General features: G+C 38.4%; 1 protein-coding gene and 1 pseudogene across 1 annotated transcript; one reads left to right on the forward strand and one right to left on the reverse strand.

The window, feature by feature from the left end:
- Positions 1–2,890: 2,890 nt before the first annotated feature.
- Positions 2,891–3,311, forward strand: LOC149199498 (uncharacterized). Its single transcript, XM_089399398.1, has one exon. It carries the CDS (start codon positions 2,973–2,975, stop codon positions 3,294–3,296), a length of 324 nt encoding a protein of 107 aa, XP_089255524.1. The 5' UTR covers positions 2,891–2,972; the 3' UTR covers positions 3,297–3,311.
- A 7,364-nt stretch (positions 3,312–10,675) lies between these two features.
- LOC149199499 (uncharacterized) lies at positions 10,676–13,642 on the reverse strand (annotated as a pseudogene).
- Between the last annotated feature and the right edge of the window lie 3,607 nt (positions 13,643–17,249).

Here is a 17,249-nt window from a genome sequence, read left to right on the forward strand (position 1 = left end):
TATTGAAGAGGGAGGATTGAATTTGAAAGAAATAGCGCGATAACGTAGTGGCAACCTAACATGTTGGTCCGTTGGAATGGTGTGACCTTGGTTTACTTCCAAAAAGAGCTTTTCTCCTGTGAACACAACCAGTGCCGAAGTAAATAGGGCCCTGAAGCCCATCTAATCCTCTTATGAGCACCTGCAATAATCATGTGCATTACAATATCTCAATCAATATTTATTTAGTGTTACAGTTAGAAAGATTGAAATTTTAATTTGCAAAAATATAATCTCATTGGGAGGAGGAGAGGAAAGAAAAGAAAAGAAACAGTGAGACAGAAAACTTGAGAGGAAAGTAAAGAAACAGTGAGACCGAGGTGTCATGTGCTCTTATCCTTGTCTTCTTCAGATTCATCTTCGTCCTCATCATACATGTTGGAGCATGTTGGAGCTAGTAGTATTCAGTATTGGACCATACTGACTATGAACTAGTTCATCGTTGTGCCATTTATAAGACCAAATAAAAATATGTCTGTTAATACTTCCTACAATAATTTTTATATGAATTTGCGATACAAGTGAAAATATTATAAATAATATTTAATATTTTTAGTGTTACTATACTATCCTGTTAAAGTCATAATTTCATATTTCTGTTATACTTGTTAACTTCATCATCAAAGATACATCGTAACCACATTTCTATAGACGCAAGGCTTACTCACAGTTTATAATAACATCTCACGTCCAATAGTCACAAAATGCACTTAACAATATTAATTATTCTTAAACAAAGTTTATAAGGTGAAAAGGAAATAAACGGCCAAAAAATTCTTCGTAAGAAAGGGGTAGGTTCGATGAGACATTTCTCTTCAGATTTATCTTATAATTTTCATTTTAATATATATAAATGAAATGTTAATGTTATCATATAATGGTTAAGAGTAAATGTTTAATAGTCAAGTAAATTTAACCATTAAAATTATGAATTTTTTCATGGCAAATAAAATAAAATAAAATATGTACGATTTATAAAAGTTAAAAATGTAAGATGTCAGAGATAACAAAAATCATGGCATCACCATGACAAAACCTTCATATTAACGGAAATTAAGGTAGACTGTACATTATTGACTTGACTACAACAGGATTACCCACACAGTTCACTGCTACTTCGGAAAATAAAATATCGTATCACCATGAAATCAAGGAAGACGGTACATAGCTAATGACCTGAATACATAATTTACGCTGGATAAACTTTCGACGGGACTGCAGGACTGGTCGTTATGGTAAGAAAAAAGAAGAGTAATCCGATCAAAGTTGGAAATATGATGTTTCAAACCTTTGTAATCCGGTCCATGATAGCCTCAACAGTGTTCTTGGACTCTGTGAGCATACCGATGCTGTTGGTCAAGCTACTCCTCCTATTCGCAACCTCCGGGCTCTCTTCCATTATCTCCTCCATGGAACCATATTTGGGACCTCCCACTTGGGTGAGAAACTCACTGGTAAACTCAGTCATCACCAATTTTTTGCACATGAATTGTAGACGCAAAGGAATTCCATCGCCCATCCTCAGAGTAACCACCCTCCAGTAAGCCATCACGCTCATCTGCATATCGTAAGCCGCTACCACGCGTTCAGGAGGAAAATCCAGTATGTCCGACACATCCACATCAATTCCATCCAGTTCAACCATGGCGTAACCGTTGCGCCTGGCATTACTGAGTCTGTCAAAGAACTGGCTCTTGAATGTGAGCAGTCTGCCGTAATTACATAGAAATTCATGAATAGACGGAGAATGGCGTATTGTAATTACCAGGGAATTCAACGCACCTGCCTTATAATGATGCTTCCAACCAGGCCTTTTTTCACGGGAGACGTAAATTAATTGAGGCAGATGATGCACAGCGGCACCCGCGGGCCGCCCCGCCCCGCCCGACCGGGGGCCGGGCGGCCCGGGGTGGCGCTGCGTGTGGCAGTGACATAGAAATTCATGAATAGACGGAGAATGGCGTACTGCGCGCAGTGACATAGAAATTCATGAATAGACGGAGAATGGCATACTGTAATTACCAGGGAATTCAATGCACCCGCCTTATAATGATGCTTCCAACCAGGCCTTTTTTCACGGGAGACGTAAATTAATCGAGGCAGAAGATGCGCAGTGGCACCCCCGGGCCGCCCCGCCCCGCCTGACCGACGGCGGGTCGATTGGAATCGACCCGCCGCCGGTCGGGCGGGGCGGGGCGGCCCGGGGGTGGCGCTGCGCGCGGCAGTGACATAGAAATTCATGAATAGACGGAGAATGGCGTACTCTAATTACCATGGAATTCAACGCACCCGCCTTATAATGATGCTTCCAACCAGGCCTTTTTTCACGGGAGACATAAATTAATCGAGGCAGATGATGCGCAGTGGCACCCCCGGGTCGCCCCGCCCCGCCCGACCGGCGGGGGGTCGATTCCGGGAATCGACCCGCCGTCGGTCGGGTGGGGCGGAGGGGCCCAGGGGTGGCGCTGCGGCGCATAATTATGCTTCCAACCAGGCCTTTTTTCACGGGAGACATAAATTAATCGACGCAGATGATGCACAGCGGCACCCCCGGGCCGCCCCGCCCCGCCCGACCGGCGGGGGGTCGATTCCGGGAATCGACCCGCCGTCGGTCGGGTGGGGCGGAGGGGCCCAGGGGTGGCGCTGCGCGCGGCAGCGCCACCCTAGGGCCGCCCCGCCCCGCCCGACCGGCGGCGGGTCAATTTCGGGAATCGACCCGCCGCCGGTCGGGCGGGGCGGGGTAGCCCGGGGTGCCGTTGCGCGCCGCAACGGCACCCCGGGCTACCCCGCCCCGCCCGACCCCACCCATCGGGCGGGAAGGGGCGCCCAGGGGTGCCGCTGCGCGCAGTAACAAGACTGTCAATGCAGATGCAGGGTGGTTCTTGGCTTCTTATCCAAAGCAGAACCAGACATTTGATACTTATGCCCTCAATATGAGTGGATTCGAGTCTCTGCCACGTAGGTCTCTGAACTCAATAAAGCAGGTAGTGCGAGATACTGGCAGCAGCAGAAGCAGAGAGCGTTTCGACATTGCAGGATGGCTGAGTGAAATGAGTGTTAGCGATGGGGATTTTGTGGTTGTGAAAATGGGATTCGAACATGTGACCAGAGATATGACGAATATGAGAGGAACAGGATTCATGCGTCTCATTGACGAACTCTTCCTGCAGTGTTCTTCGGAATTATCTGAAGAAGTTAATGGGGAATGCCTGCAATTCCTTCAGACTCTCAGAGATCATGATGTCTTCGTCCATTGATGGTAAGGCATCGCAGGTAATCGCTATTTCTATTGGCAGAATATTATCATACCGTAATAGAATAAGTAAACTGGTTTTTCTGGATTTGGCGGTCGCTGATCAATCATTGGCGAAAAAATCCGGTCAAAGCAATAAGCACCTTACATAGTATTACAAGCAATAAACATCTGACTATACAATAAGCATCTTGTTACATATTAAGTTTTCTGTATTTTAAAATTCACATAATATTAAATAGTTTTGTATCCTGACTGGCTATGGCTGCGTGATCGATGACTTTGGTCCCAAGTTTCAAATCCTTAAATAATATAAACATATTATATATGAAAAAAAAAAGTCGTGTGAAAATTATTTAACATATTATATATGAAAATAAAAATAAAAAAATTCTTGTAAAAATTATTTAACAAATTATACATAATATGAAAAAAATAAAACAAATCGTGTAAAAAATACTATGTTGCTTTGTATTTTAAAATATATTTAAAATTTTAAAAGAAAAATATTTAATATTATATTGATACATGTATCACATATCTTTAAATGTGATAAGTACTATGTTGCTTCCTATTTTAAAATATGTTCAAAATTATAGAAACAAAATATTTAATATTATATTTATATATATCACATAAATAATTTCATAATTTATGTGTTGTGTTTAATTCATGTGATGAGTACTAAGTTGCTTTGTATTTTACAATATATTCAAAATTCTAAAATCAAAATATTTAATATTATATTTATACATGTATCATATAAATAATTATAAATAATTTCATAATTTATGTGGTGTGTTTAATAGAATTGAATATTTTTTTTTTATGGTATCCATTTATCTTTCATGGATAAGATTTTTATTTAAATGGAATAATATTTACCATATTCTTAATTATTGATTTTATAAAATGGAAGTTTTTATGAATAATCATACTCTCTGGTTCAAAGTTGTATTGATATCATGTGTAGTGTTAGAATGTTCTATGATATGTTGAATTGGAAAAATATCAGCATAGATCTATATTAAATACAGATTTAATATGAGCCAGAGGGATCCAATTTTTTTAAAGACAATTTTTTTTTTTTAAATGAGCTGATATTATTTCAATGTTTTGTATAGTTTTTTTTTTTTTTAGATATTTTTTAGATTTTTTATTTTGGCACATATGAACAAAGTTTCAACCTTTATGAGGGACAAACATCCTTACACATTATATTGTATTGTAAAATGAGCCTCTCGGCTAAGGTTGATTTATTAATATAGATTTATTTTAATTTAAGATTTATTAAATGTTATGTAATTTTTTTTTAATATTAAATTTGAGGAAAGATTCCATATCAAGAGATTTAAAGCTAAAATAAATTCATGTCAATTTTTCATAGTATTATTCATATTGGTAGAACTTTCAATTTTTATATGTAGAAATATTAAATATTTTATTTTATTTTTAATATTTTTTTTAATGTGATATGCATAGCTTTATTATATATAAAGAGAAAGCTAAAGAAATAATTGTAAGTATTAAGTTTTTGTAAGTTTATCAATTCAATTTAAATATCAAGTTTTGAAATATAATGATTACAAACATAATTCATTATTTTAATTTATGTGTTTTCTTTGTAAAGTTAAATTTTGTATTCTTTCCAAATAAGGAGAATCAAAGCAATTTTCCATTAGACAAATTTGACCAAATGCAAAAATATAAACTTTCCAGAATTGAATCTAACCTTGTTAGCTAAATCTAGGAAAGTAAAAACAATATCGTAAAAACAATATCTTGACCTCTTGGGTCTTTAGAAAATAATGGCATGCAAAAATAAGACATAAAACTAAAGAGAATTTAATAGAAAATCTTCAAGAGGTGGGATCATAATCAAATGGCTTCTACTTGGATAGGTTATTTGCTACTGTCAAGAGAGTAGCTTGGGTATGGAGGAATACCCAATTGCCTTTCAATTTAAGCCAACCTTCTATCTGTAGAAGCCAGTTGTTATTGCTTGCAGTCTAAGGAGAATAACATGTCGTCTTTGGTAGCGTTGTGGTCCATGAGTGCCTTGCCAAGAAGAAGTTTGAAATGCCAGTAAATGTCCATAGTGTACATGTAGTGGTCATGTTTTTTTAGTTTTATAGTTGAAAAAATTTCAATTTCTTTTGTATCTAGCATGTTGTGGTTGAAAACATGTTAAATTTATACTTAGGAAAGAAAAATGATATTCTACCAGACACATTAATGTGTTTTTTCCTTAAAATTTAACTTTGTTTGAGACATAAAAAATTGTTTTTATTAGCATTTTTTAAAAAGTTTGAAAATTGACTCGAAAAAAAAATTCATTATTCCAGTATCAACACTTTCGTTTTGAGGCTATATTTTGCACGAAAATTTCGTAGTAAATTTCGTAGTCACTGCCATTTTTAAAACACGTTCAAAATTGACACCTAAAAAAAAAACATCATTCCAGTATACACACTTTTCGTTTTTAGCACTGTTTTTGATGTTTTTTTGGGGTTTTTTGGCCAGAGTTCCCGTTTTGAGTTTATAGTTCCCGTTTCAAAGTTTACATTGAACTGTCAGCATTTTCAGAAGACTCATGTATCAAATCTACGTAAAGCCAACAGTGGAAGACAACTAGATGAAAAAGGCAGTGTCTGGGTACAGCTGGATAATGCGATTAATGTGTCCAACGCAGCAACATCATGACAGGGCAGCATAAATGCAAGAATTCTCAAAATCAATGCAAAGATGCTCAGTCGTCCCAAGACGCTCCAAAAGTCAAAATATCTCTGACAGGAATGACTAGCTGTAATCAATCTGCTTTATTAGCAATAACTATTGTATCCACTATTTTTGAGATTTGGTAGAGAAAGTTATGAGTCAATGACTCATTTTGAGATATTTTGTAAAGATAATTTTGTATATATATGCCCCGCTTAGCTAAATTGGGGGTTGTTGTTTATTTGTTCTGAAGAGCTCGGCTGTATATCCTGAGAAGTATAATGCAAGGAGCTGCTGGTTTTCTCAACTTGGCTATGCTTAGACGTGTTGTGATGGGATTGTTAGTTGTTGCAGAACTCTCGTGTTTTTCATGATACAATAAGTGTTTTCCTAACTGTCTCTATGTTTTATATGTTTACATAACTCATCTATGTTATATGTTTGATGATCTTAGTAGGAAGGAAAATGAATAGTTCAGGATTTGTCCAGTAAGACACCCTAAACTCAATCATTCCTGCTAACTATGTTTTCTTCAAGATTAGCTGTAAATATGGAATTCTTAAATGCTCCTGCTTACTCTAATTTTATGGTAAATTCTATTCGAGAATTCTCTTTTGCTCTTGAATAAGATTCAGCCTTTTATGTTCTATATCACCAAGAAAGAAATCTTTGTTTCCTTTCATGGTGTGATTTTATACTATTTCTTCTCAAATCAAAGGTTTGTATCATGAATACCTATCTGGCTCTGCAGTAACACTCTTTTTATCACAGAGACTAAGTAATAATCAGTCATGGACTCCAATTGCCCAATGGAATAAACCCTCTTTGATCATTGCAAACCCTTCTTCAGACAACAAATGACAACCAAAATTCAAACAAAATTTTATACTTCATAACTAGCCTAAAATCCCAAAAAACAAAGCTAAATCATAAGAGAGAGCCCTCTCTGATTGCAGGTAGGCTAGAACCTATAAACCAAAGTTGGTTTGTGGTTACCTCGGCCGTATTCCCTTGGGAGTCAAAGGGAACAACCTGAGTGTTAACACATCTGAGGTGCTTTTTGCCTCTGCATAAGGAGCATCATCAGATCCCTTTCCTTTATCAGGAGCTTTAGATTTACAATCCCTTTTGTAGTGCCATTCCTTTCCGCATTTCCAGCACACCACCTTTACAGTTTTTCCTGGAGATTTAGATCTCCCTCTAGATTCAGATCTCCTACTCGATGACTTATTTTTGTTTCTATTCTGGGACCATCCTCATATAGACAAGGCATCACCATTCTGGCTCTCCATATTTTTCCATCTCATCTACTCCATCAGCATGGATGAGACTATTTCATCAAACTAAAAGGTAGTTGTATTGCTACCTATATCAATAACCATACTATCCCATGAATCTGGTAGAGAACACAACAAACTGATGCACTTATCTTCACCTGAAATTTTAATATCAACAGATAATAACTGACTTACCACATATTGAATGTGTCTAGATTTTCTGTCACCGAGTGTCCATCTTTCATCCTCAAGTTATACAGCTTTTTCTATAGGAACAATTTATTCACTAGAGACTTAGACTAATACAAAGTCCCTAACTAGTCCCACAAAGCCTTCGTCGTAGCTTCCCCTGATACATTCAACAATACTCAATCTGAGACACACAATCATATTTTTCTCTCAGCCTTGTGATCCAACTTCTTCCATTCTTCATCGAACACTTCCGTTGGTTTAGTAATTGGATCTACTGCGATCCACTCATCTCTATCCACCAACTGATCCTCCATCTTGAGTTTCCATAACTCAAAACTCTAACCATTAAATTTCTTGATCTCTATCTTTCCACTTCTCGCCATATTATTTCACCACTAGAATCGATCTCACAGATCTCCCACTAAACAAGGTCTACCATAGGTCCGAGTGAAACCCCACAGCAACAAAGGCATCCCCTTGAAGCCAAAATCAACTCTGATTCCAAATGTAGGTTTTAACCCTGTACATATATTACCTGCATACGAATTCTAAAATAGAAAATAAACAATGTGAGAGCATAACACATAAAACACATATACACATATATTTTCCCCTGAATCCCAAAACCGAGACTACCATCTTGATTTTTCATTATGTTCCTTTCAATCTTACAATGCATATTTATACATGCCGAAGCATTCAATACCATGGACCGAAAACCATCGCGTCCAAAACCATGTGCGAAAACCATGCACAAAACCATAGGTAGGTCTGACCAAACTAATATAGGGTCCAAAAATAATTTTTCCGGGGTGCTACCCCAGGACCCATAGAGGGGGGCTACCTGTGCCCCTCAAACCCCCTGTGAGGCCCCCACTACACAATCGGCGCAACGAAGGTGGGGGCTCCGGCCCCCCACTAACCCCCGAATTACGTGGGATAGTCGTGGAAAGACTATACAAAACCCAACAATTTTGAGGCGTTGGAGGTGTTAGGAATCTTGGGAAAGGTGTGTGATGGGTGGAATGGAGTGTTAGAAGTCCTAGGAGCACTCATGAGTTAATATCCAAGATAAGAAATGGCTAGATTCACTCAATGTATCTAGGGGAATTTCAATGAAAAATGATGAAAAACTAGTGAGGATGATGGTGAAACAAGGGATGGCTAAGGTGAATGAAGTGGAAGGTGGCTGCTAGTGATGAAGTCTTGGTCTCCTCCTAAAGTACTTGCTCTGCTTAAAAAATGTGTGTCTTCTAAGAACTATGCAACACGATACATTTTCATAAACTAGAAAAGCATGAATCAATTGCCTATATTATGCATGAAGAAAGTTGCTAAAGGGAATGAAAGCATGAGTGATATATTATTGCAAAAATGGAGATGGAAAAGGATGACAATGAAATTTTCCTTTCAACATGAACCAAATACTGAATCAAAGACAACAAACTCCAAAGCTCATACAAGAACTAGAAATCTGTGTTTTTGGGGCTGCTGAAGGGTCCCTTCCTTAAGTCATGGTCCCAGAGGAAGGAAGTGAGGTTGAGACACCTACTGAAGACCTTGTGGTTATCCTTTCTCTCTTTGCTAACCCGCTACTTGAATGAAGGCACAAATGGAAGAAAACTATAACACAACCAATCTAATCTACATTGCTATAATGGAAATGCATCTACTAAGCAAATGAACAATTAAGCTATGAATATACACTAGCATATATGTGAAATAAATAGGAGCCTTGGCTGCTAGGGTTGGGCCCTAAACCAAGATATTCAGCCCTCTAAGTTAACTCAGTGCTGGCTCCAAACAAAACTCATTCTTATTACCAAAACAACATATTACATCAAAAAACTGTCACAAGTCTTGCAGCTCAAAAATAGAGTAGAGTTCTACAATAAAAATATGAATCCTACTGATGTCCTAGGCCTCTCTACTTATACATCTGAAGTGTCCAACGACCTCCTTAAAATTAGGGAGGCTCAGCTCCCAAACTCGATATAAACTAGTGCTTTGTATTTCACTTGCTCGACTACCTTCTTGTCCTCATGGTTTGGATGTTTGCACTCCGAGTTGATGGAGGAATATTCGAATGGAAGGGTAGTAAATGAGGAGGCTTTACCTCCTATAATCCCTCTCCCTTGTCCCATTCGAGTTTTGACCTTGGTCTATGCCAAAATTCCTTGCTTTTATCCTTTAATCCTGCATTAAATGCACATTAGACCACAAAGCAAAATATCCGACTCTAACTCGTCTCATAAACAAAATATAATTAGAAGTATGCAATAAGTTATGAGAATAGTTGGTTTTGACTAAGCTAGGAGGTGAATTAAGGCCCATATAATTACCCAATGATGAGGCTCATCACCGATCATAGCCACTCAACGTTAAAGGAAAAAATAAATATCATTGAGCTTAGCACCAATGTAAATGCCCAAATTAACCTCTTCTTTAGATCCTAGTGAAGCTTCATGTATAGCTTCTTGTGTAATATCCTATTTCACTCCTTGTTATGGCATTATTTTCAGCTTTCACTTTAGATTCCATTTAAGCTTCCATTTAAGCTTTCGTTTTAGATTTTTGTCTAACATTCTATTTTTCTCCTCATTATTGGGTTGTTTTTAGCGTCCACTTTAGCTTCCTTTTTAACTTTTATTTTAGCTTCTTGTTTAACATCGTATTTTTCTTCCTCATTTCTTATAAAAGCTTCCCTTGAAACTCTTTCATTTAGATCACATGTTGTATATATAGAGCAATTATTTTTCTCTCCTTGTGATTTGTTTCTTGTAGTATAGTTGAAGCATCACTTTATAAAAAGAAAAATTATTACCATGACTAAAAGAAACTTTAGCTTTTAGGATTGATCAAATATTTTCCATAGAAATATTTCTCTCTCTCTCTCTCTCTCTCTCTATATATATATATATATATGTGTGTGTGTGTGTGTGTGTGTGTAAGAAACAAATATGATAACACTCCTTAAATCAAATCAGTCCCACCAATTCATTTATAAATCCCAGGAGGAAATCTACTATAATACTCCAAAAGTGACCCAAAACTAAATCAAATGAAAAAGTGAAGCAAATCCCACAACGCTACTCCACAATGATGGGAAACTGAATCAAGTAAAAAATAATCATAATCAGAATGGCGTAGGGCCACTCCAAACTACTAGCATCGAGATGTACCATTCATCATTCAATCAATTATTCTGGGCTATCTGCGATTGATAATAAATGATAAAATGAAAGGGAGATATTTGTTGCTGCACTGGAGTCATATGTGTCCACTACTAGTTGACCACTGTTTTGAAGGTGGATTTTCCAGTCATCAGATTTTCCTGCATAAACCATGGGATTCAATCAAAGGCCTCACATGATCCTCCAATTATGTTCAGTTTTCATCAATATAATTGTTTTCTTTCATTAAGCATGCAAGTTCTTCAACATATTCCTAGAGGCAGGAGTCCTGAGTGAGCAACATGAGTGGTTTTAGTTGTTTATTCTCTTCATTTTCTTCCAACCACTTTTCAAGAGTCCTATAATGAGTAGTTCTTCCATAGAATCTCGAGTCCTCATTTTTCCCAATCAATAATAATTAACGATGTCTAGTGGATCAACGAGTTGTCTATAGTGAGTACCTTGTCTTATCCACACTTTATTGCACTGGAAATCATCGAGCAATTCTTCTTTATGGAATTTTTTTAGTATGATCTCGTCCCATGACCCAATAAGTTCCAACCTCTTGAGATTCGCTTCGAAATCTAGGTCACATCATGGCTTCTTTGTAAAAGCATCCAAATATCCAGTGTCATTTCTAAAACACAAGTTGTGATTATCTTCTAGTATTTTCGTGTTCATTTCCATGTTTGTTGCATATTCACTCTCCAATTTGAACACATTCTCCATTTGTTGCTTCATAAATTGTCCTACTACACTCAGGGCAACTCTCTCTCTCTCTCTCTCTCTCTCTCTCTCTCTCTCTCTCTCTCTCTCTCTCTCTACAATAAACACACACACACACACTCTCTCTCTCTCTCTCTCTCTCTCTCTCTCTCTCTCTACAATAAACACACACACACACACTCTCTCTCTCTCTCTCTCTCTCTCTCTCTCTCTACAATAAATACACACACACACACTCTCTCTCTCTCTCTCTCTCTCTCTCTCTACAATAAACATTGAAAAATTACTTAAAAAAAGATGGGTCAAGCCAATATTATCCATAGAAATACCTCAACTTATACAAAACGAAGCCGGGAAAATGATTCCAGTCAATTTAGGAGCAATGCAAGACCATACTTCAGAAGTGAGTTAAAACTAAATCTGATGGGTCAAGCCAATATTATCCATAGAAATACCTCAACTTATACAAAACGAAGCTGGGAAAATGATTCCAGTCAAGTTAGGAGCAATGCAAGACCATACTTCAGAAGTGAGTTAAAACTAAATCTAATGAACATGCCAACACAATGCAAAACAATACATTTGCGCAAGTTAGCTAACACTAAATCTAATCAAAAGGAAAAGTAAATGTCATATTGAAGGAAAATTTCATTATTGTTTTGAAGAGATTTATAGTTCAATGTGAAGAAATGTTATATTATTAATTTTATTATTTAAATTAAAATAATAATACATATTAGCACAATCACATTATATCAATAATATTAATACATATTAGTATAATCAAATAATCATAATAATAATAATAATATACTAGCCTAATTGTATTATATTATGCACATGCTCAATCACTTTAGTACATGTGATTGATATAATTGAATAAACATATATCAATATCAATAAACTTAATATTAAAACTCAATATTTCAAACTTAACATTATTAAACTTAATATTTAAACCTAATATTAACCCCCAAAATTAAAAAGCATAAACTCTAATATCAAACCAAATATTCTAAACACTTCGACATAATAAACCTTATATTACAAACTCAATATTATAAAAACCATTATTATAAACCATAATATTAAACCCAATATTTTAAACCCTCTTATTTATCGCTAATATTAAAAACTCTATATCATAAACTCTAATATATATATATATATATATTTTGGTAGGACTACATCTTTATCATGTCTAACCTCTCACCTCTCACCCCAATTGGGGGGATAACACAAGATTTGAACCCAAGACTTTCAGTTTAGTGAGACTTCATTTCCACAACCATTACCAATTGAGCTACCCCAAATAGACATAAACTCAATATATATTATATTGAAATAATAATACACATTAATAACTATTCTATTTCAAAATTTCATATTTAAATTTAATTAATAAACATCTAAAAGATAATACTCACAATAACTTCTTTTTTTTTCTCTGTAAAGCTAATTCTATTAAAAGGAAACAAAAATAAAATTACAATGAGGCTGTAGCCTCAGCTGAGAACAACGAAGTTCCTTTTGAGTATCATAACTACCCCATATTTGGGGAAACCAATTTAACATTACAAAAAACCATGCAAAAGACTGGGAAAACATCGACAAAACCGAAATAAACATTTGATACAACACCATCTGAAGCAGTTGAAAACAAGACAGAATTGCCTATCATGTAAACAAAAAACAAAACAACAAGAGACTGGACCCAACCCGTCAGTAGCAGAACCCTGAGTTGGCGTGTGGGTGTCCACGTGGAATCACATGGGGACGTCCTGGTCAGGAGGCTCCTAGACAATGGAGCACGCGTTCCCATACTAGATCTCAGCCTCCTTCGCCACGTCACCTTCCACCTTTCCACCTAGAGCTGCCCTCGCTTGAAGAGTGTCACTCGAGCTGCTGGAAATTGCCATCAAAATTGAGGCTCTGAGTGAGCTTCCATCTGGTTGCCGAGTGTCACTTGCATTATCACCTTTTGCATGCTGTCCGCCACGCCGAGCTCCCCTGCCTTCTTTCGTCGGGAGTTGCTCAGAGCCACGACTAACACCCATGCTACGAATGTCCTGAGGTTTCTCTGCAGAGTTTTGAGTAAGAGCACTGTGATGATCTTCTTCTTCTGAGAAAACAATAGTGACATTAGCAGTGATGATGGGCCAGTTCAGGTTGCTCTGGAACCTGAATTGAGTCGGGTGGGAGGCCGGATTAGGTTGTAGAGGGAAAGTCATAGTGTGAAGCCAGAATTCTCTGTGCTCAACCATTAATGCCTACGCATGACCCCTGCCACTGCGAGTGTGAGGATAGTGTCTGCGAGGTGAGCTGAGAGGGGGAGAATTGGCCTGAGGAGGAGGTGGAGAGGCAGGTGGTGGTGGCAGTTCAGAGCTTTGCGCTGTCTGTGAGCGAGCGCTACCACCTCAGTTACCTCCTCTACGGCTCCTCATACGGTGACGAACCATAGCAATGTGGTCGAAGAAAAGTTCAGGAAAATTGGAAAGAAAGCAGAGAATGCACAGAGGGCTCCTGGACAGGGTTCAAAGGGCAGTGCCTGGAATGAGAGTAATGATACCCATTTCCAAAGTCAATACAACATAGAAGCCAACATCATCTTCCTGTAACTGTTCTACTGCAGGGGTTTCCGGCTTGGAGTGGGAAAATGCTGAAGGAGGGGGGGCAGACTGAGGGATTGATGGGTGCCATGTTAAAAAAAATGGCTTTTGTATCTCAACCTGTGCGACCATTAATGGCTTCCTGTAGGCGGACCTGCGCTCACCTCAAGTGAGCCTGTGAAGGCCATAACTGAGCTTGGGATGGTGTGCTGTCCACCACCCGGTTGGGCCGAGCACCGTCTTTTCGTCAGCTCGCCATTAATGCTCTTGAATTTCCCCTGCATTCAGGTGCTCTTCTCCTCCCTGTTTCATTTCATTCTTCACAAGATTCTAGAATTCCATTAACTAGTTTTCAGTGGCCAGTGTAGAAAGTGAACCTGTATGTAGATCCCTCCCACTTTCCACTCTTATATTAGCCAATAAGTCAGCCACTTTATTTCCTTCCCGACGTATGTGCTTGAGAATGATCTCTCTGTGAGAAGAGAGTTAGATTTCAATAAGTTCAAGCCGACTCGCCATTCTCCAATTGTTGCTCACTTTGCTTGAAGGTGTTCCTTGCATAATTTTGTTGACCATATTTATGAGGATTTGTGAGTTGCCTTCTATAATAAGCGGAAAAAATCCATTTTTTTGAGCTAGAAGGAGTCCCTGCCATAGTCCTTCTAATTCGGCCAAGTTATTGGTGTCCCAACCATTTGAACCTAAGAAGGTTAGAAGGGGAGCTCCCTTATGATCTTTGAATATTCCTCCAAATCTTGCTTTGCCTAGATTCCATTTCGAGGCTCCATCAAAGTTTAGCTGGAACATATGACTGGGAGGAGGGAGCCACTTTTCAAGTGTCCTGTTCTTTGCTGGAGCTTTTCCTTTGATTATCAAATCTTGATTCCATTGAAGGTTCTAGTTTGCCCATATATTTTGTTCCTGAGGGAGTGAGGGAAAGTCCTCCTCGTGCCAGTTTTGGAGAAGTAAGGTTTCCTTGATATTTTGACAAATCCTGTTCCATAGAGTTTCCAAGGGCGAGGAGTGATCCTTGAAGATTCACCGGTTTCTCTCCTTCCATATTGTCCACATGAGAAAGCCTAGAATAAGCTTCCATAAGAAATTTAAAATCTTGCTTTTAAATGGGTTCCGAGCCCAATTGCAAACAATGGCCATAATGTCTCCTTGGATCTGTCCTTCCTTTTGGCATCGAAAACTGACTTTTTCTTAGAGCTTGCATGCAAACTGACAAGAGTGCATAAGATGCTTAGTGGATTCCTCTTCTTGCTTGTAGTTGGGACATAGGGGGGGCCCGTGATAGTTTCTCTTCCTAAGATTGTCCCACGTGAGGATTTTGTTTTGACATAAAAGCCATAGAAAGTTTGAAACTTTGGCCAATTTACGGTGTCCCAGACTTTGTTCCAAAGAGGATCTTTGACTATATGTTCTTTAATGATGATGTTATAAGCAACCCGAGTAGTGAAGGTTCCTTTTTCTTCATAGCCCCATCTAAGAATATCCCTTTCATCTGAATGTTGTATTTTCCTCTTCATTAATTATGTACCAAGAATCTGTTGAGTTGGTTCCGTTCCATGTCTTAAGATGTGATCCGTGCTAAGCCATTGCCTATACCCCTGTGTTGTAGAAGGGTTCCAGAAAAGCTTGACTTTGTCATATGTCTGCAAATCCTGCTCTGGAAATTGAAGAGGTGAGATTAGGTCCTTTAACTTGGGTTGCTACTACTAGGAATCTTCCCAGAATTGAGCTGTGTTGCCATCCTTAACCTCCCAGAAACTGTGCTGCTGAATTAGGATTTTGTGTTGCTTGGCCGCACTCCAAATTAGAGAACCCAGGCTGACTTCTGATATTTGGATTAGTTATTCTGTAGGGCAATTATTGGCATATTTTGCTTTCTAGAGGGTGGCCAAGTGGGTGAATGGCGCAGCAAGCCATTTCCACCAAATGCGAGCACCCATGACCTCATTTCTATAATAAGGATCCTGTAGTCCAGTTCCACCAGCACATTTTGGTAGGCAAAATGTGTCCCATTTGACCAAATACCATTTGCGGTGTTGTCCTAAATTGCCCCACAAGAAAGATGGTTGGATATGTTTGATTTCTTTGAGAACCCATTTGGGAGTAGCCAGGATCAAGAAGACATACAACGGCATTGATTGGAGGACAACTTTAATTAAGACTAGACGACTTGCCATATTGAGGGCCCTGTGAGTCCAGGAGGAAAGGCGAGCCTCCAGTTTTTCTAAAAGAATCCTCCAAGATGAGTGCTTCATGGCAGAGTCAGTCATGGGAGCTCCTAGATATTTGGAAGGGAGGACAGCAATAGAGAATCCAAGAATGCGGGCTATGGAAGCTTGGGTAATAGCAGGGGTATGAAGAAAGAAAATTTGGGATTTGGCTTTATTTATTCTTGCGCCAGAGGCTTCCGAAAAATCCGTCAGTAACGATTTGAATTGACGTGCTTCCTGGACTGAAGGATGACCAAAAAGCATGTTGTCATCCACAAATTGTTGGTGGGTGAAGGCAGGGGTGTTATGAAAGGACAATCCTCTTAGATGCTGGGATTGCTGAGCCTTTTTAATACTTCAGCCAAGACCTTCTACCATAATAACGAAGAGGAAGGGGGAGATAGGGTCTCCCTGTCTGATACCTTGGGAGGGATGGAAAGGGGAGGAGGGAATACCATTGATCAGAACAGAGAAGAAGGAGGAAGATATGAGACTCATTACCCATCTTACCCAGGGGAGAGCGAAACCAAAAGCAATTAGAGTTTTTTGAATATACAGGCAACTTAAGTTGTCAAATGATTTTGAAAGATCTATTTTAAGGAGCATGCCTGAATTTTTGGAGTGCTTCAAGGAGTGGATGATTTAATGAGTAAGGATGATGCCATCCGTAATCTGCCTACCTTCCACATATCCATATTTCTCAGGCGAAATGAGAAGTGGGAGCAACGATTTGAGTCTGGAAGCAATGATTTTGGAGACAATCTTGTAGATTATGTTGCACAGGGCAATAGGCTGATATTTGTCAAGGGTACTGGGTTGAGCTTCCTTGGGAATAAGGGTAATGAATGTGGCATTCATGGCTGGAAGCATCCACCTCAAAGTTCTCGATTCCTCAACTACCTGCCAGACTTCCATTTTTATCAGCTCCCATAAATTGTGGAAAAAATTCGAAGTAAAACCGTCAGGGCCAGACGCCTTCCCCTCTTTCAATTGACATACTATAGTTTCCACCTCCTGTAAGTTGACCGGCCTGAGAA

This window comes from Pinus tabuliformis, chromosome 2_1 (genome assembly GCF_031772625.1).
Source record: "Pinus tabuliformis cultivar Carrire ecotype Pingquan chromosome 2_1, CPIR1, whole genome shotgun sequence".
Lineage (NCBI taxonomy): Eukaryota > Viridiplantae > Streptophyta > Pinopsida > Pinales > Pinaceae > Pinus > Pinus tabuliformis.